General features: G+C 39.9%; 1 protein-coding gene across 3 annotated transcripts in view; it reads right to left on the bottom strand.

The window, feature by feature from the left end:
* CCDC191 (coiled-coil domain containing 191) overlaps nt 1-26219 on the bottom strand; it is an 88655-nt gene that overhangs the window by 42493 nt on the left and 19943 nt on the right. For all 3 annotated transcript variants that reach the window (XM_041723693.1, XM_041723694.1, XM_041723697.1), the window contains 3 exons: nt 23899-24052; nt 11613-11803; nt 3118-3367 (listed from right to left, as the gene is read on the bottom strand). In XM_041723693.1, coding sequence (XP_041579627.1) covers nt 3118-3367; nt 11613-11803; nt 23899-24052 — 595 coding nt within the window. The remainder of the gene's footprint in view (nt 1-3117; nt 3368-11612; nt 11804-23898; nt 24053-26219) is intronic.

Here is a 26219-nt window from a genome sequence, read left to right as displayed (position 1 = left end):
TTGAAAAATTTCAAGGTATAATGTATGCATTGGTGGTACATGAGCCCCAAAACTGTATAATTAATGGCCATCTAACTAAAGATACCATATTTTATTTGTTCATATTATATTTATACTCTGGAAAAAGAGTTTATCTAATAACCTAGAGTCTATTATATACCCTTTTATTTTCACTGGTTCTATTTTTTATAATATCCTTTTTTAATAAAATCCTTTTCAGAGTTCTTAATTTCAGAGATTTAAAGGCTTTTAATTCTTGAGTCATATATGTATATATATATATATGTAAATATACACACACACACTATATATATATGCTTATATATATATAAACACACTATATATACACACAGTAATTTTTCTGTTTTCTGCAAGTAAAAAATACTTTGTTGACTTTTTTTCAAATTTACAGATAACAACAGTTTAACTTTGTAAAGTAAAAAGTTCAGACAGCTATTTCCTAAGATAGAAGGCTCTTGGGTCTTTTTTTTTTTTTTTAAATTTTTATTTATTTATGATAGTCACAGAGAGATAGAGAGAGAGGCAGAGACACAGGCAGAGGGAGAAGCAGGCTCCATGCACTGGGAGCCCGATGTGGGATTCGATCCCGGGTCTCCAGGATCGCGCCCTGGGCCAAAGGCAGGCGCCAAACCCCTGCGCCACCCAGGGATCCCAGGCTCTTGGGTCTTAATGGAAACAAAATTATCTGACATAAAGGTAGATAAAGTGCTTAGAGGAAGGGACTAAAATGTTACATAAGTCCCAATAAACATCATGATACCCTCTGCAGAGAGACTAGGCCCGAATTAAAACCAGCATACTTGCTGGCAGTAATCAAGGTAAAAAGCAAGACTGCAGTCCTTCTGGTGCCCATTTTAATTTTACATGTCTAAGTTAAGTATTCAATAACATTATGTGGTGGGGTCTGGGGTGAAGGTGAGAGGGTAGAGGATCTTCCCCAAAGGGTTTTTCAAATAGGACAAGTGTAATTACGAAAGAAAAAACTGATAGGACTCACTTTATAACAACTCTGTATAGTATCAAACCCCAAAACTTATCCAAAAAGGCAAATGAAAAAAATTTTGCAAAATATATAGTAATGTAAGCATCAGTAGTCTTAAAAATATAAAGAGCTCCTATAAATAAGAAAAAGATATATAATCAAATAGAAAAACGTATAAGGGTATGAAGAGACAAATCATTAAATATCTATCTAGAAATAAACCATTTTCACATACATATATATGTAAATGGCCATTATAAAAAATGTTTAGGGATGCCTGGGTGGCTCAGTGGTTGAGCGTCTGCCTTGGCCCAGGGCATGATCCTGGAGTCCCGGGATCAAGTCCCCCATCGGGCTCCCTGCATGGAGCCTGCTTCTCTCTCTGCCTGTGTCTCTGCCTCTCTCTCTCTCTGTCTCTCATGAATAAATAAAATCTTTAAAAAAAATGTTTAACTTCACTAATTAAAAAATGCAAATGCTGAAGCAATAAGATGATGAAAATATTTTACCATCAACTTAGCAAAAATGAAAATTGTGTTACCAGGCAGGAAGATAGGCATTTTTTTGGCATAACCTTTCTGGAGGGCCAATTTGGTATTATTCTTCAAAATGTGCATTCTATTTTTAGGTATTTATCCTAAGGAAAGCATTTAAGTAAAGTGGATGTGTGCAAAGATTTCTTTATAAGGATGATCACTGAAGCATTGTTTGCAATAGTGACAAACTGGAAACTTAAATGTCTAGCAATACAGAAAAAGATAAACAGATTCTAGCCTATGGCTCATGATAGAATATCCTACACCATTACAAAATGATGTCACAGAATGGTAGTCCTTAATCAAAGGGTATTCATCAGGTTCACCCGTGAAACTTAAAAAAAAAAAAAAAATACAGGCGCCCCACAACCAGAAATTTTGATTTAGCAGGTCTGATCTGTGGTTTACTGTCAGCTGAGAACTAATGTTGCAGCAGTAAATTTAGTGATATAGAAAATTCTCAGGTTATATTGTAAAATTGCAATTTTTTCCCCAGAAAAACATGATAGTTACATTATTAAGAAAAAAATGGCCTTAGTTTTTCTGTATTATGTATTATGAAAAAGCAGATACCCTCAATAGCTTGACTGAAGAAAGTTTAAAAGCTAAATAAAATATTAAAGAGAAAAATTTGCATATGCCTGAATAGAGAAAAGACTATACAGCTATTCAACATGTTACTAGTGGTTATTTCCAGGTGATAGAATTATAAGCTACTTTGCTTTTTCCTCTGTCATTTTCTCCTATCAAATTACCAGAATTAACACAAATGATTTTTATTAGAAAAATAAAAACTTAAAAATTCCCCGTGTGTGTGTGTGTGTGTGTGTGTGTGTGTCACAAGCTCATTTAGACAAGAAATGTCTGGTGATCAAGTTAGAGGAGTTAAAGAGTTATAAACAATGCTTTATAGAACTGTTCCTGAAGGAGTCTTTCACTTAGTTGTTTTAAGTTCCTTCTCTATATTATGTCCCTCCAAGTCTCAAGAATACCAAAGTTCATATATGCTATACAAAAAGATTTGGGGGATGCCTGGGTGGCTCAATGGTTAAGCGTCTGCCTTCAGCTCAGGGCATGATCCCAGGGTCCTGGGATCGAGTCCTGCGTTGGGGTCCCCGCAGGGAGTCTGCTTCTCTCTCTGCCTGTCTCTATCTTTGTGTGTCTCTCATGAATAAATAAAATAAAAAAAAAGGGATCCCTGGGTGGCGCAGCGGTTTGGCGCCTGCCTTTGGCCCAGGGCACGATCCTGGAGACCCGGGATCGAATCCCACATCGGGCTCCCGGTGCATGGAGCCTGCTTCTCCCTCTGCCTGTGTCTCTGCCTCTCTCTCTCTCTCTGTGCCTATCATAAATAAAAATTAAAAAAAAAAAAAAATCAAAAAAAAAAAAAAAAAAGAAATGGTTCAAGAAAAACACTGACTTAAAGATAACCTCTGTGTACCGCAAACAGCTCACATCTTCTAGATAGTCCAGGCAAGGCAATCTGACAATGGCTAATATAACCCAGGCTATACCAGTGCAGAGCTCAAATGCCAGTGTTTAATAAGCAGAAGACCAAGCAAAGGAAAAACAACGTACCTCTCCATTTCCTCTAACTGGATTCACCATAGTTGCTGCCTCCTCAAGTAGAATGATGCCTGATGACCCATTTGTGCTGAGTTTCCCTAGTGATGCTGCCTCCAGCAGCTCATTCATTTTCTTCCTAGTTTCCTCCTTTGTCAGGGCCAGCTCTCTCTTTAGGATTTCTGCACGGTGCCAATGCTGCCATTCTGTAAAGTGCTGTCGGAGAACTTGTTTCCGGTTATACTCAGTGGCCAGTTGTTGTTTTCTAAGCAACAGAGTATTTCCATTAAAAAGATGAAGCCATTTACAGCTTGTTAGCTGATAACATATAAACGAAACACAAGTCTAAAAGAGTCCCCGAAATGTTCCATCTTAGATCCAGCATATCCTTTTATTTAAGCTAAATGGAATCGCTTTATCAAATCCCCTGGTGCAAAAGGTCTGCTTGTAGAGGACGTTGGCACCTTAAGAGATTATCTCAGAATTAAGAGTTCTATCACGTCACAGAGCATATTACATTTTTTAAAATTACCATAAAAGTTTCTGAGAGCTTTTGGAGGGGGAGGAGCAAGAGAAATCGGCATATAAATAACTACTTTAAAAAATATGAATGTGTGAGGGAGATTTCAGCCATGTCTGCAAATGTGAAGAAGACAGAGGTTTGGGAGAAAGGGAATGGAACAAGATTTAACAAGTGAGCTGTCAATAACGAATTAAGTATAAGACTTATGAAACTTCATAATGTTAGAGGACATCAATGAGTGAGGCTGGGAACTGCTTGCTTTATTCCCTTCCCAAAGGGGACTCCCATCAGGAGACATTGTTGGGGCAGCCAGTTGAGAATTCGAGCATGGAGGGGTCTAAATTCTATCTATAAGTGGATGATTATTGTCCCTGAAGAAGTAAGCTGTAGAGTTTGGAACTTTTTATATTAGATCAGGAATCAGTTTTGAGGTTGAAAATCTACCATTATTTAGAGAAAATCTACTACTACTTGATTTCGTCTTGTAAAGATGACTCAAGTTCTCTATAATACTATTTGGATACCCATCCGTAATGCTTAACTCTCCTCATGGACTCTTTGGAGTTATATGTAAAAAAAAAAAAAAAAAAAAAAAAATCAAAGTTCTTAAGTCAATGGGTCAGGAGAACATTTCTAGAGTTCTTAAATGCTTAAGAGACTTAAAGCTTTCCTGACTGGCATCTATAGTAAGAAAAATGTTACACTGTGACACAATATACAAGTTTATGTGTGTATGTATGATACAAAAGTCTCGCCAAACAATATCTAGGTGCATTCTAGCATTTCTGCTCTGTTCCATTTCTTTACAAAATATAGCTCATCTGGGCCTCATTTCAGGACCCGTTAATGGGTTAAAACCTTTAGTTTGAAAAAGACTACTTTAAAGTCACAGAAGTTAACCTGTGTCAGAGAAGTTGGATGAAACAACCAATTAGAGTAGAGTTAATTGAAACAGTGAAATTAAGGATAAACAGTAACAACTCTGCCAACAGCATATTTCATTGTATTTAATTGCTTCCCTCTACTATATTAATGATATAATACTCACTTTGATTAACTGATGTTTTTGTAATAAAAGTACAATATAGGTGCTAATATAAATATTTATACATGGGATTTAATCTGATGGAAATAAATTACCTAATATGGGACTGAATAACCATAAAATAAAAATTTTAGAGGAAGGAAGGATAATAAATCAGGTAGCAAAGAAGGTAAGAAAAAAGTTCCAAATATATCAATGTTTAAATAGTGAAACAAATAAAAAGCCTATAGCACTTTTCTTAAGTGAAAATAATAAATTTCCACTGGATAGAAGACGTATATTGCCCTCTCTGATTAATGTGAAATTCAATTTACATCAATCTGCTCAGGAAGGGGGAGTGTGAAATTTACCTGATGTGTTAATTTCATGTTTTTATAGCATAAACAGCCAAAAGGAGCACTAGGGTTTCGACTATCATGGAAGAGATAATTTGGACACTATAAAAGACAAAGAGAAAAATATTTCGGCAGCTATATCAAAAAGACTAAACAGTAAGAAAATGGGTAAAAATTACATATTGACCATAGTGTGTAGAGCTGACTCTCTAGTGATTATGTAGGGGATTTCAAAGTGTACTTAAAATATCTACATTTGTGCTTTGAGATGGAAAGGTAGAAATGCAGAGTCTAGGGATCCAGAGACAAAGCTGGTCTTACTCCTGTTTCTCTGCAGTTCACTTCAGCAGAGTGATATTCCAAATAAGCTAATTTCCATATTTTTAAAAAGATGACACTAAAAACATAAATATTTCTGAAAGTGAAAAATCACTTAAACTTCCTAAAATCTCAATCTGATGCAATACTTAGGTATGCTAACCAAAAGAAATGGTTTCAAACACAGTTCCCAGCTAATCATAAAATGAAGGACAGAGTTCCCTTATGGAAAACATCTTGTCCCAGTATGCCTCTAAGCTGAAATCTGGGAAGTTCTGGCAAAAGCATATAAATTGATCATCACAGTTAAATAACTACATGCACAGAAAGGCTGTCCCTAAAGACCAAATATAGTGGAAAAACTGTTTTCCTTCCTATGTAAGGAAAAACCTGGTTCTTCCCCCCACTGTGTGTCTCTTCTGTGTGTCTCCTTTATCTTTTCTGAGAACACCTCACTTCTGGCACTTTGATTACAAACGTGTGAAGGTTTTTCCCCACACCAACAGCAACTCTTGGACACCAAGCAGGATATCCAAGAATTAACTCAATTCTGATACTATCTCCCCAAAGACAGTGTCAGATCCCACAGGCTAAGGGCTCAGTCCCATAAAAGTCTTCCCATTCTCCCCACCCACCACCTTCAGATGCTAGTCACAAACCCAGGTTATCTATCACTCATGTTTCTGATCAATCGGCTACAGATCAGAGATTCCAACTACCCCCTCCTGGGGTTTAATTAATTTGCTAGGGTAGTTCACAGAACTCAGGGAAACATTTATGTTTATCAGTTTATTAAAGGATATGATGAAGGATACAGAGGAACAGTCAGATGAAGAGATGCATAGGGTGAGGTCTGGGAAGGTCCTGAGCACAAGAGCTTCTGTCCCCATATATTTGGGGTGTCAATGTGGATGTGTTTACCTGCTGGGAAGCCCCTTGAACCTTGCACTTTGGGATTTTATGGAGGCTTCATCATGTAGCTATGATTGATGTTAACTCCATTTCAGCCTTTCTCCTTCTTCAAGAGGATGGGGAGCAAGGCCAAAAATTCCAAGTTTCTGATCATGGTTTGGTCTTTCTGGTGACCAACCCTCATCCCAGAGTCCTCCAGGAGCCAACCCAGAACTCTCTCATAGGACAAAAGACACTCCTATCACTCAGGTAATTAGCAAGGAGTTAAGTGTCAGGAGCAGAGATCAAAGACTAATATTAGAACAAGAGCTGTTCCTAGTGCTATCATCATTTAGGAAATTACAAGGGTCTTAGAAGCTCTGTTCCAGGAACCAGGTGTAGAGACCAATATATATTTTTTATTATCTCAGACCTAAGAGTATAAAATATAAAGGTTTAAATAGGAATTTAAATAATCAACCATGCTGTTTAGAATCAACACCTCAAATGATGCTTAGTGATCAGTGCATGTTCTAGAACCTATAAGTCAGAAGAATACTAACTAGACAGGGGACACTAGATTAAGCGCTTGGAAGCCTCAGTTTTCTTCTTAAAAATGGGGTCACCCTAAAAAAAGCCCAAACCAAACAAAAAAACCCTACACATTGTGTATCTTTATTAAAAAAAGATTTCATTAAATACACACACACACACACACACACACACAGACACACACATCTGAATATGCAGACGAATTCTCATGGAAGATAACACTATCTTAGGACAAGACTACCAGGTACTAAAAAGCGTCTTGAATTTTTTAAAAAAGGAAATGAGAAATGACAAATAACCACACACTCATGATCTGATTGAGTGCAGAAATCTGGCACAGAACATGAAAACAGCAGCGGTATGAACAGCTGCATTTGGGATGAGCAGGAACGGGGACGTTAAGCTAATGCATTCAAGTAGCCCCTAGGGAGAAAGTGGAAGGATGACAACAGTTCTGTCTGAAAGAGTTTTAAAAGTGAGCCAGGCAGTGCAAGTCTGGGCCCTCTGCCTGTCTCACAGACACACGAGGAGCTTGCCCAGCTTCAGATGCCCTGCACTTTCTGGCCTCTCGCCTGGATACCCAGGTGCGCGTGGAAGGAAGGGCATCGAACATGATTCACCGAGGGGCTCCATAAGTGATTGTCCTAAAGAATGCTCAAATGAGGAGTGGGGATATGGGGATACCTGACAGTCTATTTTCAGCTCAGCCTCCCCACCCCCAGGCTAGCATGTGGGCTCACCCCAGCCCACTCTCTCACAAGCTGCTTATGTGCTGGTTTACCAGTCCCCCCCCCCCCCCCCCGGAACTGAAAAACGCCCTCTTCTACTTAGCCACATTCTCCCTCTCTCTCAAGAAGATGGGGCCCATGAATTCCTATTTTTAAAAAGCTCCTCGGGGGATTATAACGCATGATAGCCAAGTCTATGTCACTCCTAAGTATTTTTCTTATGGTGCCTTCTGTTGCAATTATTTTTAGTATTTGGGTACCGTTTTTCACTTCACTTAGACTGAAAACTCCTAGAAGGCAAGTATTTAACACTTTTTCTCAAGTCCCCCTCCCTGTGCTCAAGAGAGAGCCCAGTACTCAGTAAACATAAGTAAAGCTGGTTGGTAAAAGAATAAATTCTATTCGACAGAATGAAAGAATGAGTGAACGAACGAATGTCCTGGCTGGAGGGCTACCAAAGGGCCAGTTTGTCCCCGGGCCTGCCACAGTACCCTCACACTCCCATCGCTTCCATTTGCAGACACTACCTGTGCAAGTGCAGAAAGCTTCCCAAGAGGGATAACATCAATTGATGGTCACAGGGAACAGTGTGAGGGGCTCCAGGGACAAAGGGAAGGGATCAAAGCATACTCCAGGAAAGGCCCAGAGCTCCGGTGCAAGGGAGGGCAAGACTGCAGGCAGTGTGGGGGTTACTGAGGGAAGGACCGAGAAATCAGGGGCTCAGAGGGCTGGGGGTGGAGGATGCCAACAATGAACCCTGCTTCTTCCTCATTTTGTCCACGGCTGGCCATAAATGGAAGAGAGGGACGGAGAGAGGGGCAATAGCAGAAGCAAAGCCAGCTTTGAACATGAACATGCAACGCAGATTATAAATTCAGTTCAAATGCCAATATGACCCCATCAGAGGATCTAACTTGGTGTATGCACCAGGGTTTTGTGGTGTTACCTAAGTGACTGAATCCTCAGGGTCTGGGAATACTTGTTAATGTTGAGATTGTATCAGGATACTGTATCAAAATTTTATAATACCATTTCTGTAACTACTTTTAAAAGAAAAGAGACAGATAAAAATAGAAAAAGAAAGAAAAAGAAAGGAAGAAGGGGCACCTGGATGGCTCAGTGGTTGAGCATCTGCCTTTGGCTCAGGTCGTGATCCTGGGGTCCTGGGATCCAGTCCCACGTCGGGCTCCCCACAGGGAGCCTGCTTCTCCCTCTGCCCAGGTCTCTGCCTTCTCTCTCATGAATAAAATAAAATCTTTTTTTAAAAAAAAAAAAAAAGTAAAGAGAGAAAGGAAGAAGGGAAAGAAGGAAGAAAGAAGCCAGGAAAGCTGGGCTGAAAGAAACTTGTAGACATACAAGACTCAGGAGTGGGGCGATAGGCCGGTGAGGAGAAACCCCGGGTATCAAAAACAAATGTGGATGCAGGAGCTGGCGCATGAGGACACAGCTGACATCTGAGTAATGGGCAAAGCAAATGATTTCCACGTCCAGGATAAGCCACAGAACCACCTGTGTTTGCCAGTCTGGTGAGAGTTTCTACAGTGAGTAACCTGTTATATTCCTTGAGCTCGTTAGTAGAAAAAAAAAATGCTTGAAAACACTATCAAGTTAAATTGCAGGAGAGGAAGCAAATGAACTCATTCACTCACTGACTCACTTATTATTCAACAAATATGTATTTGGTATCCACTGAGGTACTAGGAGAAACTCTGATGAAACCAGGAAAGAGGCTCTCCAGACACCCTCCATCCCACTGATATTTCTTGGTTTCTGCCCATAGTAGCTACCTCTGAGCTCTTTCCCCAACTTTAATATCCCAACCTTCCTTGAACAAAATCACCCAACTTAATTTCTAGAACAAAGAAAAACATGCAGAGAGCCTGGGATTTGTAGGAAAGCAGCACCAAGGATGGCTCGTATTTAGTAGCTCCTTTCTTCTCCTTCGTTTCTAGCATGACTTGTCATTTGTTGATTACTGCTTTATTTTTCATCCACAACCATTTAAAATTGCCATGTAACCAAAAAATACGGCTGTCTCAGGGAACCACCACCTACATACAGTTTAACATTTAACACAGAAGCAGTGTGGTATAGGAAAAAGCATCTGACTCAGAATCTGAAAGACCAGACTCTAGTCATGGACTAGCTACTCTTACCTTCATGACCTCGAGAGAGTCATTTACTCTCTCCAAGCCTTGCTTTTAACAACTGCAGAATGACAGGCAGGATCAGACGATCCTTGAGATGACTTCCTGCTCTAAGATTTTCCTGCTGTAACGTTTTGTAGTAAAAAAAAAAAAAAAAAAAAATGATTGTAAGTTACGTATTTTCTAACTCTGGCACTTTAAAGAAATGTAGTACCCATTCTGAACATTTAAAAATAGACACCTGAAAATAAGTCACAGATACGAGACAAAAAGTTCTAAGATCTTAAAAAAAAAAAAAAAATTGGCACCTCATGCTATTATGAAATCCTCATTTAGTGAGTTTTATATTTAAACAGTTTAATTGGAATGAAATATCAAGTTCTTCAGATTTTTCTTCTACAAGTTTTTTTCAGCACGTACACTTCACAGGCCACTTTTAATGTCGACCCTCAGCTTTCCACACCCTTTGTGTCCTCACTCACATTGCTTCCCCTTTACAGCACCTCCAGTTCTCCTCCTTTACCCAGGAAATCCTGCTAGCCATTCCTTTTTTAGTAAGCTATCATCCCAATTTCTTATATCAATCGTTGGGTCTTGAGAACTTAGAAATGAATTATGGGAAAGAGTTTTTCAATGCTGCCTTCCCCCCCCCCCCCAACTGAAGACTCCCCCTAGCATACTGTAAAGAAAGAGAAATTGAGTAGGACATCCTTCTACTTAAAAGCTGTCAAGAACTTAAAACACACACACACACACACACACACACACACAGTCAAGAATTCACCTTCATTTCACAAAGAATTCCTAAACTCCTCGTCTTGGCATTCAAGGCCTTTTACAAGCTGAGAACTTGAGAACCACATGCTTGATGATCTCCAACCGGGATGGCTATCCTACAAGCCATCACCTCATCTCCCCATTCCCACTGAGGAATGTCCTACTTACCATACAGAGTCCAGCTCACCACCCACCTTCCTGATAAAGCCCTTCTTGGCATTTTGTAGGAGTCTCCTCAATCCCCGACACTTCTTCTGCTAAGCTTTCAGCAGCAGAGGGGATGCATTATGCAGTTTATCATGCTGCTCAACACCTGTCCTGTTTTTAGACCTTGTCTTCCCCACCAACTGTGAGGCCATGCGTCAGGCTCCTGTGTACCCACCCCAGGGCCTGATGGTGTCACAGGGCCGCACAACTCTAGAGGGCACCCTTTCCTCCCACGTAACAATGATTTCCCACACCATTCATTCAAATTTTCAGCCTGAATGAGTAACAGAGTTGACAGCGGGAGAGGTGATTACACATAAGAACATAAACTGTCCTTGCCCCCCAAATAAACAAATGGATCCTTTTAAAGCCGTGACTGGGGTTCCAGGGTACAAAGTTGCACTTGGTAATTTTAAGATGATGGGACAAAGTAAGTTTTATTTGAAGACAATTTCTGTGTCATTCCCAGGTACAAGAGGATGCTGATACAAAGGTATCAAAAACCTCTAAATAAGGTTTGGAACAGAAGATGGAGGAAAGGAATAGAAGGTGGGAGAAGCAACTCCGCAGGTCTGCCCTCCCGGATGCACGGTCCCTATGCCCCTAATTAACATTCTGCGTGCAGGCAGGGATTTCAAACATCAATGGGAATTACTGGCATATTAACCAAACTCTGTCTTCCGAATTGTAAGATGGTCCAAGGTACAATGCTACGACTTCAGGGGAGAGGGAAAAGGCAAAGCAATTGTTTTCTTCACAAAAAGCATATACATTAATATTTTTGAATTAGATTTTTCTTTCGCTTATAATTATCAGTTAAAATTTTCTAGTTTGGGATGTTAATGCAGAAAAAGCAGTGATCCCCACATTTTATAATAGATGAGATGATTCTAGTGAATAGAATTTTTAGAGTTTACTTCAGGATTCCTCAGGAGGAAAAATGTCCTAAACACACCAGAGGGGTTTTCGTGATCCAAATAAAAGTACCTGTTTGCTTCTCGAAGGTCATTTTCCAGGGCTTGGGTCTCCCGCGCCAACTTCTGGGATCTTGTGTAGTCTCTCCAGGCTCGCAGGACCTTCAGTTGAAACTTCCAGTCGGACAGGGTCCCAGCTTTTCCCAGCGTAATCCTATGATCAAGGATCAGACTGTGCCAGGCAGAGAAATACCGTTTCTGACACTGCAACGGAAATATGTGGAAAATCACCACTGACCAGCTTCAGTGTCTCTAACACCTAACACTGGGAGCTGTCCCCTCAGATTTCCCCCTCACACTTCTTCTAACAAATCTAGGGACTGTGGTCTTGATGAAGGGAAACAAAATATAACTGCTTTATGCGAATAATGACAGAAAGTATTCAAGTCACGCAGCTGAGGTACCCAGGCTCATGACCTAAACTGTAATACTTAGTTCTCACTGTAAGGCATCGGTCCTCTGGGGGGTTGGAGGAACAGTCACATCTAAGACCCAGGTTAAGTGACTTGTTTGAGAAGCTTGAAATATCTGCTTCCCATAGGGCTGCCAGCTTGTCTTGGGAGTTTAAAATACCAACTGATTAATTAATTCCTGTTACAAACATTGCTGATGTCCTGCACAAAGGAACATGGAAGATCCGATGAGGACAGAATAGGGATTTCTGGTCCTTGGAAATAAGATAGCTAAAACAACAGTGACAGCTGAGCTACCACTGACCACAACAGAGCTTCAGTGAGCAGGCCTAGAGAGACTAGGTGCTCAGGATGTTTGGGATCTTCTGCTACTTGCATGTGATTACAAGGGAGAGAAGTTCCACTGAGCCTACGGATGTCCCCAGAAAAGTTTACTTATGGTCCTAGCCTAAGAAACTCTCTGAAATCTAGTCCCTGCCTACATCTCCTACCTTCACAGTAAACTAAACGTTTCCACTACATCACAGAACTTTCAGTTCTTGCCCTTACCTCAGCCACACCTTTTAATTAATTTATTTTAAGATTTTATTTATTTATTCATAGAGACAGAGAGAGAGAGAGAGAGAGAGAGAGAGAGAGAGAGAGAGGGGCAGAGACACAGGCAGAGGGAGAAGCAGACTCCATGCAGGGAGCCCGACATGGGACTCGATCCAGGGTCCCCAGGATCACACCCTGGGCTGCAGGCAGCACTAAACCGCTGCGCCACCGGGGCTGTCCTCAACCACACCTTTTAACCTTTCCTATGTGCATGCTCCTTTCTCAGTCCTCCCTTTCTGCGCTCTCTTTGACTACTTCAGGACTCACTTCTTTCTGGAAGTTCTCCTGTTACCAACCACTCTCCCCAAATACAAGTGTCCTTCCACTGTGTTTCCAGAGCAATCTCTGCTTTCTTCCATCACAACACTCATTATACTGTATTACGATCCCCGGTTTACTGGTTTCCACTAGACTATGAGCCCCCAGAAGGAAGGGACGGGGTCCCATGAATGAAAATGGCAAATCTGAGAGTTGTATCAAGTGTTGGTAGCAATAAAACAGAATGTAACCTCACAGAAAGTGACACTGTGGCCTAAATGACCAGCCTCAACCACTTGCTAGCCCTGTCAGGGTCAACTGTATTTACTGCTTCTACCTGTATAACAACCCTTTTGCTATTTCAACATTTAGTAAGCAGCCACCATTGGATTTAAATTTGGGAACTCTGAACAAAGATTTAATCTCTCCTTTTGAGAGGTTATAGGGAAAGAGGGCATATAAATCAAAAGACTAATATTGCAAGTAAGCATATGCTAGAATTCTTAGAAATAGCCCTTTTGGCAAACAATGCTTTTTATGCAAGAATTCAGTTCTATTCCCATTTAGACAAATTACAAAATCCTTTTTATTATTATTTATCAGGAGAAACCATGGCAAACTTTAAAAAGTTCTCATTCCCTTTCCATTATGTCAAATGAGGGCACACTGTCTAGATCTTCATCTTAGATCCCATGAAAGGGACGGAAGAGAAGAGAGGGAAGGAGGATGGGAGATTTGCTGAATACAGGATATACCTCCAGTCATAAAAAGGGAGACACACAGCTGCTAGATAGAATTTTTGCATTACTACCTGCCTGTCTAACCCACAAAATAGAGCATGGGAAAAAAAAATTAACTTGTGTGCCATGGTCAAAAGAAAACATACTATGTCTACCAGATTCATTTAAAGGACTCTCGAATGACTTGAAATATTCTATGTACAGCTAGCTCTAATTTAAACTCCTAGAATATTTCTAAGGATGAAATAATACAAACATAACCCACCTTAGACAATACCAACACTATTAATAGTGTCCTTGGCTTTCTACATTCCCTGTCTACAAAGTTCCAAGCATTACTGTAAGCACAATATTACGTGCACTATTTATTAATTTGCAGACCATCATTACAATATAGAGAGACTGCAGATATTATCATGATTTACCTTACCAAGCTAAACTTCAAGTAGAGAAGGGTTAATGATGAAATTCCCAGAGTGAAAAGTTAGTGGTACGCCAAAGGCTAATACTGAAACATTCTGGCAATCCTGATGACCCAATCTATTAGGCAAAAAGTCTCCAAAAAATGAAGAGCGTATTCTTTGCTTCTTTTATCCCGCAAGAGAAAGAAGTCATAGTCATAACTGACAATGGTAGAGTACTGCTAAAGCATATCTGAATTTAAGAGGGGAAAATTTGAGTTAATAAATGCTACAGTCAATATATTTTTTTTAAATAGTTTAGATTTTGAAAGCAAAATGATCAGTTTTAAAGGTCTATAATTCAGTTGCACTACATAGAAGGAAGTAACAGCAAAGTGATGGACTCAAATCAACTTATTGGTTTTTCTTGTCTATTCAAAAGAGCAATCCCATTAAAACTTAAAAAAAATTAACATGTGAACCAAAAATAGCCAGTTTTGCTTTTTTTTAAAAACACATTATTATTTTTTTATTCATGAGAGACAGAGAGAGAGAGAGAGAGAGAGAGGCAGAGACACAGGCAGAGGGAGAAGCAGGTTCCCTGCAAGGAGCCCGATGCAGGACTCAATGCCAGGACCCCAGGATCATGACCTGAGCTGAAGGCAGACGCTCAACCACTGAGCCACCCAGATGCCCCACCACTTAGTTAATCTTGATTCACAGCAAACGTTATTTAGGCAAACAAGAGTCCCATAAATGTGCTTGGAGGAAAATATTCTTAGTCCCTCTTCTCTGGAAGATGCTAGCACTCTGCTTTTATTTAGAAGAGATGAGAAGTGGCATACTTCCATGGTCATGATCTATTTATTCTATTACCTCTCCCAACCTCCCCCACCCCCCCACCCCCCAGCTGAGTCCCTGCTGTTCCCAGGCCTGCTCCTCCTCTTCAGTACTAGATTCTGGAACTACAGCAGTGCTCTGTCCTTTTGCTCTTTGAAACAAGAACTACTATTGAAAAGCACAACTGGGTTGGAAGAGGGATACATTCTGTCTAATACATTCTATTTAATAAATTCTGTTTCAGAATTTAATGTTCTAAAAAAAAAAAAAAAAAAGAATTTAATGTTCTAACTAGCCAGACAACTAGCCTGACCTCCCTCTATTTCTTACCTACCTCCTTTATTTCCGTACCATGTTTTATTTCTGATAGGTTTTCCAGATATAGTCATGGATTCTTAATTTCCACATCTCTTTAACATAGTAGTGGTGAAAAAGGCTTCGTACAGGTAAGTAAAATCCTGAAAATCACGGTGGGAAGAACTGTTCCTAAATACATTATCTGTAATGATTTACAAAATACTACAAAGTGAAATTTAGAAAGTTTTAAGGGAAATGCTCTCCTCCTTTCAAAATCTTCCACAAGACAGCATTTGATCGTTAAGGATTCCATTCAAGAGAAGAAATGACAGCTCGCCCTGCTAAATTTATTACCTGCACTGGAGTTGCCCTCGTTCTGTTGGCAAGAAAAGCTCTTCCCTGAAGTGTAATCACACTGCTGTCACGGAGAATGATTGACGTTAGGTGGAACAGCAATTTGCTATCTAATCTTCATTGTAATTCTAACCCTGTCACTAGAGATGCTTGTTCTGATTAATGAAGTGGGGAACTCATCAAAATTCCTCAGCTATTTCCCTTTTGTCAGAAAGCTCAGTGATAATTGCATCAAAATTCTCAGTCATGGAAAAATAAACAATGCATTGTAAAGAGGACAAAAATGTCAACAAGTTTACAATTTATTTCTGCCGAACAGAACTAACGGTGGTGCAACTAGTGGTCGAGGGGAGCTGGCCAAGGTTTGCCTCGATGTCAGCAAGAAAGCTACACACACCCCCAAGGACCCCAGGTGATTCTTTGCTGCTCCCTGGCCAAAAGTGAACAAGCACTCCATAGCTAGCTACATAAGGAAGTACCTTTTTCCTTTTGGGGACCACTACAGCTAGGCAAAAGCCCCAAGGAACCTATGCAGTCCCTGGGGTTGGGGAGGAGGAGGAGAGGAGGATCCTTATCAGGGCAAAATGAATGAGCCTGGGAAGGAGTAACTTGTGACCCACCCTACTCCTGATTTTCATAATTATGCCCCAAAGAAAAGAAAGGAAGTCATGTGCTCTCTGTCTCAAAGCATAAATATCCCTATAACTGATTACATTAAGGAAAATACATTCGGTTCTCTGCACACAGTGCTAAGACCTGGACATGCCTGGTTCCATGGAAAGCCCAGAGGCCTAAACTTTGACAACCACTGCTGTGCAAAATGTTAACACTGGTTACAGACAAAAAGCTATTTTTATCCCAGAAGATGCAATGTTTTAATTTCTGTATTTGTTTTTTTCTCCTTCCCCTTTTAAACTTAAAACAACAAAAACACCATCATTACAGAAATTTTTTTTTCATTACAGAAATTTAACAAACATACTCAAAAGGAGAAAGAAGAATAAACGCCTCATTCAGCTTTAAAAATTATCAACATTTTGCTAATCTTGTTTTATCTCTCCATGCATTTTTTTTTTCTGGAGTATTTACAAATAAATCCCGTACATCAGACATCATTACACTTCACTCACAAACATGTGAGTATGTATTTGCCAACATAAGGACATTCTGTAAATTCTTCTTAATTCTACAAAGAACTTTAATCAATAATACTGCTTATTAATCGAACTCTGCCTCACTTCAGAAATACTACAGTTTCAGAAAGTAATTGCTCAGTCTTAACCACATAGTAAATTCTTAACCAGCAAAACACTCTGGGATCTTTTAAAGATGAATAATTATAATATAGCCTATAACCAGACTATTCATTAGGACAGTGCTCTTTCTCCAATGTAGCTTAGACCAGTTTTCAGGGCCTTGTGTCTTTAGGGAAGGCAGACCTGCTGCTTCCCATGTCCTCTCTCTCCTTTCCTCTTTCTTCCTCTTCCAGACTTCCTTCCCCCCCTCTACCAATGCACTCCCTGCCCACTCTCCCCCACCCCCAGCCACACACACTCAAACTAAGCCAAGAGTACAGCTCATCTCAGAATATATTAGATAAATGTTAGGTTCACCCCCAGGGTAGCCTGACAGTAAGACAGTGATGTGATGTCATTTGTTTCTACGCATATGGTTCTCAAGATCCTTATAAATATTCACCTGAAATGTCTAGTATTTAGGGGAAAAGATATTCTACTATAAAATTTTATAGAATGGGCTCCATTTATGCCAAAGGCTCTTACTTTTTTAAAAGCAGAATTTAATCAGTTACTTTTTTCAAAAGACAAAAAAAAATTACTTGTACATGAACTGGAACCTTTGGATCAAAAACAGCTTCATGGCATTCTGAAAAGCCAAACATCAATGCGATGTTTTGGTAAAATGGCCCTCACTGTCCCTTCCTTGAGAATGGGACATGCGAGGGACTCATAGGGTGAGGGTAAGGAAGAAGAGAACAAAATAGACAAACAACCTCTTTACTGATAAAATTTTACTTGGAAATTTCTTCTTGGAATTAACTGTATGAAGTAATACATAATTATGTTTCAAACCCCTCCTAAAATGCATACCACACATGGTCTTTGGCAATAAGCGTAGAGGGGAGAGTTATAAGAATCTCGATGTCCTTCATGTGTATGCCTGACATTTCTTTCTCTACAGTTTTATTTGCAAAGAGGCTCTTCCTTCATTTCCTTCCCCAAATATAGACGACATTACTGAGAGGATGGTTGCTATGTTTCTGCTCAGAAATGGTTTTCCTTCGGTGGCATGTAGGCAGTCCCAACAGAACGGAGATCCCTGGGGATGAATTGTGCTATATAAATGAAGTACTTAACTATAGTTTTCATCACCTTGTCAGAAAAATCCAGGCTTCCTTTCCAATAATCTCCCTGGTTTAGTCTGGCGTGGCCTTTTGGAAGGTGCTATGCCGTAAGCACAACATTAACAGTGATTTCTTTGGGTCACTATTATCTTACTCTCTAACAGAAAAACTCAACCAAGTAAGTAAACCAAAACCTTCCCCATCAGAATTAAGATTTAAGTTAGTATCAGGCCATCTTTCATGGTTCTCTTCAACTTTCACAAGCAGAAAAGATCACAGACTTTCTTATTTCCTTAAGAAAACATAAAATGTATTTCAGAACAGGGTGAGAATTAAGAAGGCCATTTGTATAAGAGTTTCATAGTTAATCCCTTGTTGTTTCTGCTAATTAGCAATGACATGAGGATTGCTGAATCTCCCCAAGAGATTTCACTGCAAGATCAAAGGGAAAATAGAATAGAAAATGGAAGTAGAAAGTTTCTATACAAAAACAGGTATTTTTGATAAAACAAAGAGACCTGGTAATGAAATACGTGGGGAAGATGCATGCACAGTGCTGTACCTGAAACTGTGTTTGGATGGGAGGGCCTGCTCAGTTTCTCTCAGAAAGTCTATTAAATAACTTGGCCTAAATGGGATGTTAAGAGATTGTTTGGGGGAACAAATACGATTCAGAGTCAAAGCACAAAGAATTATAAGAATTAAAGGAGCTTGAACTAGAACTCCTCCTAGAAATAGACTCTTCAGAGTCTTCCTACAAATCCTCTATATAGCCTGCTGTTGGGTTTGTGCCAGTGAATCACTGCGAGGGTGCTGACAAGAGTTTCTTGTTATCTAGCCGCTCACTGCAAGACAGCTAGGCCTTTCCCCCCCTTTCTGTCCTGCCATCATATTTAGGCTGCTGAGTGTTCAAGTTTCAGTATCCAAGGGTAGCTTTGGGCTCCTTCAAGAACCAGGCTAGGAATGTGGCCTGGGGTCATGGTAACAAGCCCAGCGGGCCTGCTACTTTGTGGTATTTATCAGAGGACCTTCAGGTCTCTAGCCAAGTTCAAGTAAAAGCCTGAGGAGTCTGGTAGGTGGGTTTTCTCCATGCCTCAGTTACACTCATACACAGGGGAAATCAAAATTACAGATTTACTCAATATTACAAATAAACATAAGCAACACTGAGGGGAAGGGAAGAAGAGAACTAACAAATAATAACATTCTGGCTGAATGAGACTAGAAATGAAAATAATGTACAAATATCATACTCTGGTTTTAGTGAACTTGTTTACACAGCAGTATGGCTAGCAATTCTGAAACTACTTTTATAGTATATCAGGATTAAATAAGTAAATATATTTTGGATAATGAGTGCCAGGTTTCTCACTGCTAGAGAAAAGAATTATAAATAATCAAAGGGGGAAGGGCATTCTGAAACCTTTGGCACTGGATTAGGGTTGAAGGTATCCTTATGAACTCATGAGTATTTTAATAAGCAGACAGACAGTCACAGAAGTAAGTTATACATAAGGAAGAGGGAAAGCTAGCATGACCCCTGTGTTGCTGCACTGGAGTTACAGATGTCAGTATGAACTCATGGATTTTAATAGGTATACAAATAGGCAAAGAAATACTTATGTGTATATGTGTGGGTTAGTATACACCACATATATTTCCCAGCTCTGTCTACTGAGTAGTGACACCCCAGGAGCTGCAAGAGCATCCTGTATTCAGATCTTGCTTTCTAAATACTATTCTCTCATAAAGAAACCAGAGAAGTGGTTGATTCCAGGGCTAGGACAGGGAAAACACAAGATGGGCCTAGAATGTCCCATGGTGTCAGAAGAAAAGCAGTGCTCAAAAAAGGATGGAAGCATTTTGAAAGAACAAAGAAGTCAACCTGAAAGACTGGCCAAAGTTAGAACAATCTGAGTAACAGTAAAGAATGACAGTAAGAGATTATCACCCACAGAATAAAATAAATATCCATGAGCTCATATTGATAAAAGAACATAACTGAATAAATAAGTAAATGGGGAGAAAGGACAGGTTTTCTTTCTGTAGAAGAGTTTCAGTTAATAAATGGAGAAGAAAGGAGGGGAAGTACAAAATCATCATTAGATAAACGCAGTAATGTTGCCGGCAAGATCCTCCAATATATGCTAAAATTAATAAGTGAAAGTTTAAGGAGAAACAGGGTATTTGCAGAGTTTTACAATATCTCCTCTAAGACATTCCAAAGGAGAAACAGTAACTTTATAGTACAGGGGCGCCTGGGTGGCTCAGTCAGTTAAGCATCTGATTCTAGGTTTCAGCTCAGGTCATGATTTTAGGATTATGAGACTGAGCCATGCTGCAGGCTCTGCGCTGGGCATGGAGCCTGCTTAAGATTCTCTCTCCCCACCTGCCCTCTCCTACCCACCCCTCCACTCACGCTCGCTTGTGCTTGATCTCGCTCAAAATAAATAAATAAAATAAAAAATGAAAACAACTTTACAGTACAGAAATCCAGCATACTAACAGTATGTACCCTCTGATATGACTGAGAAGGGGACAGTATCACTTCTTGTAATAATCTGGCCAAAATGCATAATCTCAATCTAAGCAAGAGACAATATCAGAGAACCCGAATTGAGGGACGCTCTACAAAATATCTGATGAGTACCCTTAAAAAATGTCAAGGTCGGGCAGCCTGGGTGGCTCAGCGGTTTAGCGCTGCCTTCAGCCCAGGGTGTGATCCTGGAGACCCAGGATTGAGTCCTATGTCAGGCTCCCTGCATGGAACCTTCTTCTCCCTCTGCCTGTGTCTCTGCCCCCCCTTCTCTCTCTCTTTCTCTCTCTCTCTCTCTCACTCTCTCTCTGTGTCTCTCATGAATAAATAAATAAAATCTTTAAGAAAAAAATGTCAAGGTCATAAAAGACAAGGGATGACGGACGAGCTGTCACAAAACTGGAAGAGACAAAGGAGACATGACATCTATATAAAACAGAATTATGGGGCAGCCCGGGGAGGGGCTCAGCGGTTTAACGCCTCCTTCAGCCCAGGGCGTGATCCTGGGGACCCAGGATCGAGTCCCCCGTCGGGCTCCCTGCATGGAGCCTGCTTCTCCCTCTGCCTGTGTCTCTGCCTCTCTCTCTCTGCTCTGTGTATTCTAATAAATACATAAATAAATAATCTTTAAAAAAAATAATAAAAATAAATAAAACAGAATTACGGACTGAGTCCTAGGTATACACTCCTAGGTATACTCTAACATAGAATCATGGGCTGAGTCCTGGAATAGAAAAAGGACGTTAGGGGATCCCTGGGAGGCTCAGCGGTTTGGCGCCTGCCCTCGGCCCGGGGCGTGGTCCTGGAGTCTCCGGATTGAGTCCCATGTTGGGCTCCTTACATGGAGCCTGCTTCTCTCTCTCTCTCTCTATCTGCCTCTCATGAATAAAGAAAAAGGACGTTAGTGGAAAAACCGGTGACCTTCTAATAAGGTCTATAGTTTAGTTAATGGTATCTACTGGTATTGTACCAAGGTTAATTTCCTAGATCTGATAATTATGATATGTTTACATAAGATGTTAACATTGGAAAAAGCTGTGTGAAGCGTATTCAAGTATTCTCCATATTGTTTTTGCAAATTTTCTATATGCCTAAAATAAGTTCAAAATAAGCACTTAAAAACAAAGTATAGGTTTAGATCAAGCAGATCTCTATGGAGTAGAGATTATTTATAATCTCGCATTTCTAAGTTACACTGGCTGGTCTTTTTATTTTATTTTATTTTATTTTTTTTTTTGTTTTTTTTTTGGCTGGTCTTTTTAAAACTGAATAGGTAGACCACGAATTTTGTATGACTCTTTACAAGTGTCTAAAATTCATAGCTAGCCACTTCTATCTAAAACATGCATGCATTAGGGGATCCCTGGGTGACGCAGCGGTTTAGCACCTGCCTTTGGCCCAGGGCCCGATCCTGGAGACCCGGGATCAAATCCCACGTCGGGCTCCTGGTGCATGGAGCCTACTTCTCCCTCTGCCTATGTCTCTGCCTCTCTCTCTCTCTCTCTCTCTCTCTCCCTCTCTCTCTCTCTGTGTGTGTGTGTGTGTGTGTGTGTGAGACTATCATAAATAAATAATAATTAAAAAATTTAAAAAAAATTAAAAAAATAAAACATGCATTATTTCTCCTGTACAGTGAACTTCAGTGAAATTTACAAATTAAGTTTCTGGAAAAAAATGTGTCTTACTCATCTCTCATTGGTTGGATAACATTTCTTGGCATGTTTTCCTCACCCCTTCTCTAAATGGTCCCCTGAGTACTCATCTCCTTTCCTATATTCCTTCGGAAATCTGAACTGTTATTGTAGGAGGGACATATCAATTCTATTGGTCTCCCGAAGGATGTAGCATCTTCGAGTCCTTGCCAATCTTTCTCAAAATGTTAATTCCAACTCTTAACATTTCCTCCTGCTACTCTTCCTTCTCTATTCCTAAAGCCAAAACTCTAACCAAAACCCTTGTTTTATATCTCAATAATTATGACTTCTTGCCCATCAGTCCAAAATGCCTCCACCACATTTTTTCAAAAATTTTATTTATTTATTTGAGAGAGACAGAGCATGAGGGAGAGGGAGAAGCAGGCTCCCACTGAGCAGGGAGCCTGACATGGGTTCCAACACAGGCCCCTGAGATCATGACCCAAGCTGAAGGAAGATGCTTAAGTGACTGAGCTACCCAGGCACCCCATGTCTCTCTCCTTTTAAATTTCTTTTTTTTTTTTTTTTTTAAGATTTTATTCATGAGAGAGAGAGAGAGAGGCAGAGACACAGGCAGAGGGAGAAGCAGGCTTTCTGCAAGGAGCGTGATGCAGGACTCAATCCTGAATCCCGGGTTCACACCCTGAACCGAAGGCAGATGCATAACTGCTGAGCTACCCAGGTGTCCCCAATGTGGGCCCTTTAATTTTTTTTTTCTTTATGAGAGAGAGAGAGAGAGAGAGAGAGAGAGAGAGAGAGAGAGAGAGATGCAGAGACACAGGCAGAGGGAGAAGCAGGCTCCATGCAGGGAGCCCGACGTGGGACTCGATCCCGGGTCTCCAGGATCGCGCCCTGGGCCGAAGGCAGGCGCCAAACCGCTGTGCCACCCAGGGATCCCTCCTTTTAAATTTCTTAAGACTACTGTGGTCTCTTGTTCATATCCCACTTCTCAATATTATATTCAAATTCCTGTTATGATTTCCAGGGTTTCTATAAGTCTGTACTATATTTATCAAGCTCCCTCAATACCATTGTGACATTGTCCTTTCTCTTGTCAAATCTGTGCTTTCCTGCATTCATGCCACTAGCTCTCATTGAATTTCAGCAAAGCCTAAGGCTCCGGGTGAGTGTTATAAAAAATATAAAATATCCATATTTATCTTTTCTCAGCCAACCCTCTCATTTTACAAATCTTCCAAGTAATCCCTTTCACCTGAAATGTTATAAATCCCAAACGCATACTGCTGTCAATCCCACTTCACTGAAAGAATCTTCTGCTTAAATGGACTGGAGAGGATCCTCATTTGTCAATAAAAAAATTGACCAGTAATTTTTACAAAAAGTGAAAGTAAAAGAGAGGGAGAAAAGAGTAAAATAAAATGCAGACCATGAAAAGGAGAAGTGTATCATTGCTTTAAGATCCTAGCTATCAGAAGGAAGTGACTTTTCTGAGTAATTCTTCTGAATAATCCAGAAGACTATGGAAGCCAAGCTTTCAAAACCTACCAGAGATCTACATGAGTAGTTAGTTACATACTATGCTGAAAAGGGTAATTTAGGAAGCCACCTCAAATCAACACCCAGTCTCCCAAGATCACATGGAGTATCTATAGGAATAGACCCCAGACAGGAGAATGGAGCACTGCCCCATGCCCTAGGCCAGCTGGGTAACACAGAACAAACAGCGTGGGCTATTCGGTATTTGCAGGGAGGTTCAGTTGGGCTTCATGTGATACTGGCCCACCTCTGATAGAGCCCTCTGTCATTTATGCTACAGAATGCTGAACAAAGAAGTTAGAAGTCCCACCTGACGATTTTCCTTGAATGTTTGGATTAACAACGCTTTCAATTTCTTCTTTCTTTCCTTTGCCATTTTTTCTTCATGCAGAAGAAGAGAATCACTTTGACACAAGCCTTTTTCTGTATTTTTTGGAGAATTTTCTTCCTGCTTTTTCCGCTCTCTGTTAACAATTTTAAAAATACGTGTATGAACAACAGACTTGACGGGTAATTACAACGTACTATTGTGGAACAAACACTGCATTTTCCATCAGAAAACAGATTTTTTTGAGCCTTAGTTTATTCCTTCATAAAATATAGATTAAATAAGAGTGTTACACTCTGAAAAGTAGAAAGCCCTATAGATATTTTGGTCAAGTACTTTTATTGAGTTTACCATTGAGTGATACTTTGATAAAAATTTGAGAGTTAACAACTCCTAGGTATTCTCTCATGTAGACATAAGTTCTCTCTTTTCTTCGAAGGGAGTAACAGAAAAGGGCCCTCAGATAAGGGATGAAATTTTTGCCCCAAGGCTTTTACAAGGTTTCTAGGGAGGAAAAATAATGAAAGAATCAGGTATTCTTGCATAAGGAGACAGTGGAATTTATATTAATTCCAAAATAGCTGAAAAGAGAAAAAATAGAATTTAATAACAATAAGGAAAAAGCTTTCAGGATGCCTGGGTGGCTCAACAATTGGGCATTTGCCTTTGGCTTGGAGCGTGATCTTGGAGACCGGGGATCGCATCGGGCTCCCCTCAGGGAGTCTGCCTCTCTCTCTGTGTCTCTTGTAAATAAATAAATAAAATCTTAAAAAAAAAAAAAAAAAAGAAAAGAAAAGAAAGAAAAGAAGAAGAAAGAGCTTTCAGGCAAGTGACAATAATTGCCCAGTAACTTTGTTGCTCATTTCTCTGGTCATCCTCTATCTCACCCACCTATCCATTCTCATCCAGGTCTCTTCCCCATGACAACTCAGGCAAGCTCATAGTCACCGCTCACTTATTGGAGTGTATTAAAGTATATGTATGTGTATTTGTGTAAGGTATATATACCACCAATGCTAGAGTAAAAATAGCACCTAGTCAGCAATCAGGATTCCTAGGCCTTGGCCACAAATCAGCTGTGAGAGCTCACACAAATCGCCTTGTCTTTCTGAATTTCACTTTATAGTTGTGGAAATGAAAATTGAGAGAGGGATGCCAGAAGAGTCTACATGTTAAACCTCACATACATAGAGAGGACATACAATGTTACATCTTATTATTGGTGAGGTTAACCATTACTTGGTTAAGGGGACTTCTCCCGTATAAAGTTGCCATTTCTCCCTTTGTAATTAATAAAGCTCTTAGAGAAGATACTTTAAAACTATGCAATGATGCAGATTTAGGATAGCTTACAAATAAGTTAAAAAGCCCTATCAATAATAAAATTGTACTGATTCTATCCAAATGCCATGACGTTGTTAGACAGTTATGGGCAGAGCATAGTGGCCATTTAAAGAAATACAGTTCTAAAATTATGGATCTGATTTTCTAAAATAATATTAAAATATGTATCTGTCATGAAAGTGATAGCTGCTCACTGTGAACAATTGGAGATATAAAAGCCAGGAAAAAAAAACAACAACAACAACAAAACACTGACATGTCAGTGCTGTCTCATCGTATAACCATTTTCACTAATTTCTCCAGTATTTATAAATGTCCATTATAAATAATATCTTGATTATCTTTGTGCACAAATTTTTGTCTGGATTTCTGACCATTTTCTTATAGTTTTCCTAATATTGGAATTTCTAGGTCAATCGTAATACCATGTTATGTCTCCTGTTGTTTATTACCCAATTGCCTTCTGGAACGTTTAAATCAGTTCATCTGCTAGCAGTAGAGTATATTATCCACATCACTGGCACTGTGGATAAGATCCAAACTTTTAAAAGGAATGGGTGGGCAGTGAACATTTGTTGAGTGCCCACTATGAGCAGAGCATCCCATTACCATCAACTGTTACTTGTTTTCACAATTTATTTTAGGTCAGCCTAGACTTTTCAGGGTTTGAGAGCAATCTGAAAAGTAAGGTTGACCTTAGCAAGAACTCACTAAAACACTGGTGATTGTTTTCTGAAAGGAATGGGGTCTGGAGGAGGCCTCGGCCTGGCCTTTGAGAGAGTAAAGCACATGTACACTGGTGAGCGGTTTTAAATTGGATAGACAGAGTAACAGCAATCAGGAATTCCAGCAGAAAAGTTGTGTAGGCTGATGGGGGTGGAAGGGATTACCTAACAGGTCTTTCTGGCCTCTGTGAGATTCAGTCACATCAGGTCATGCATCAGTGCTGTTTCTCAGCA

Source organism: Vulpes lagopus, chromosome 1 (genome assembly GCF_018345385.1).
Source record: "Vulpes lagopus strain Blue_001 chromosome 1, ASM1834538v1, whole genome shotgun sequence".
Taxonomy (NCBI): Eukaryota; Metazoa; Chordata; class Mammalia; order Carnivora; family Canidae; genus Vulpes; species Vulpes lagopus.
Note: the sequence above shows the minus strand (reverse complement) of the source record. Positions and strands in the feature narration are given on the sequence as shown.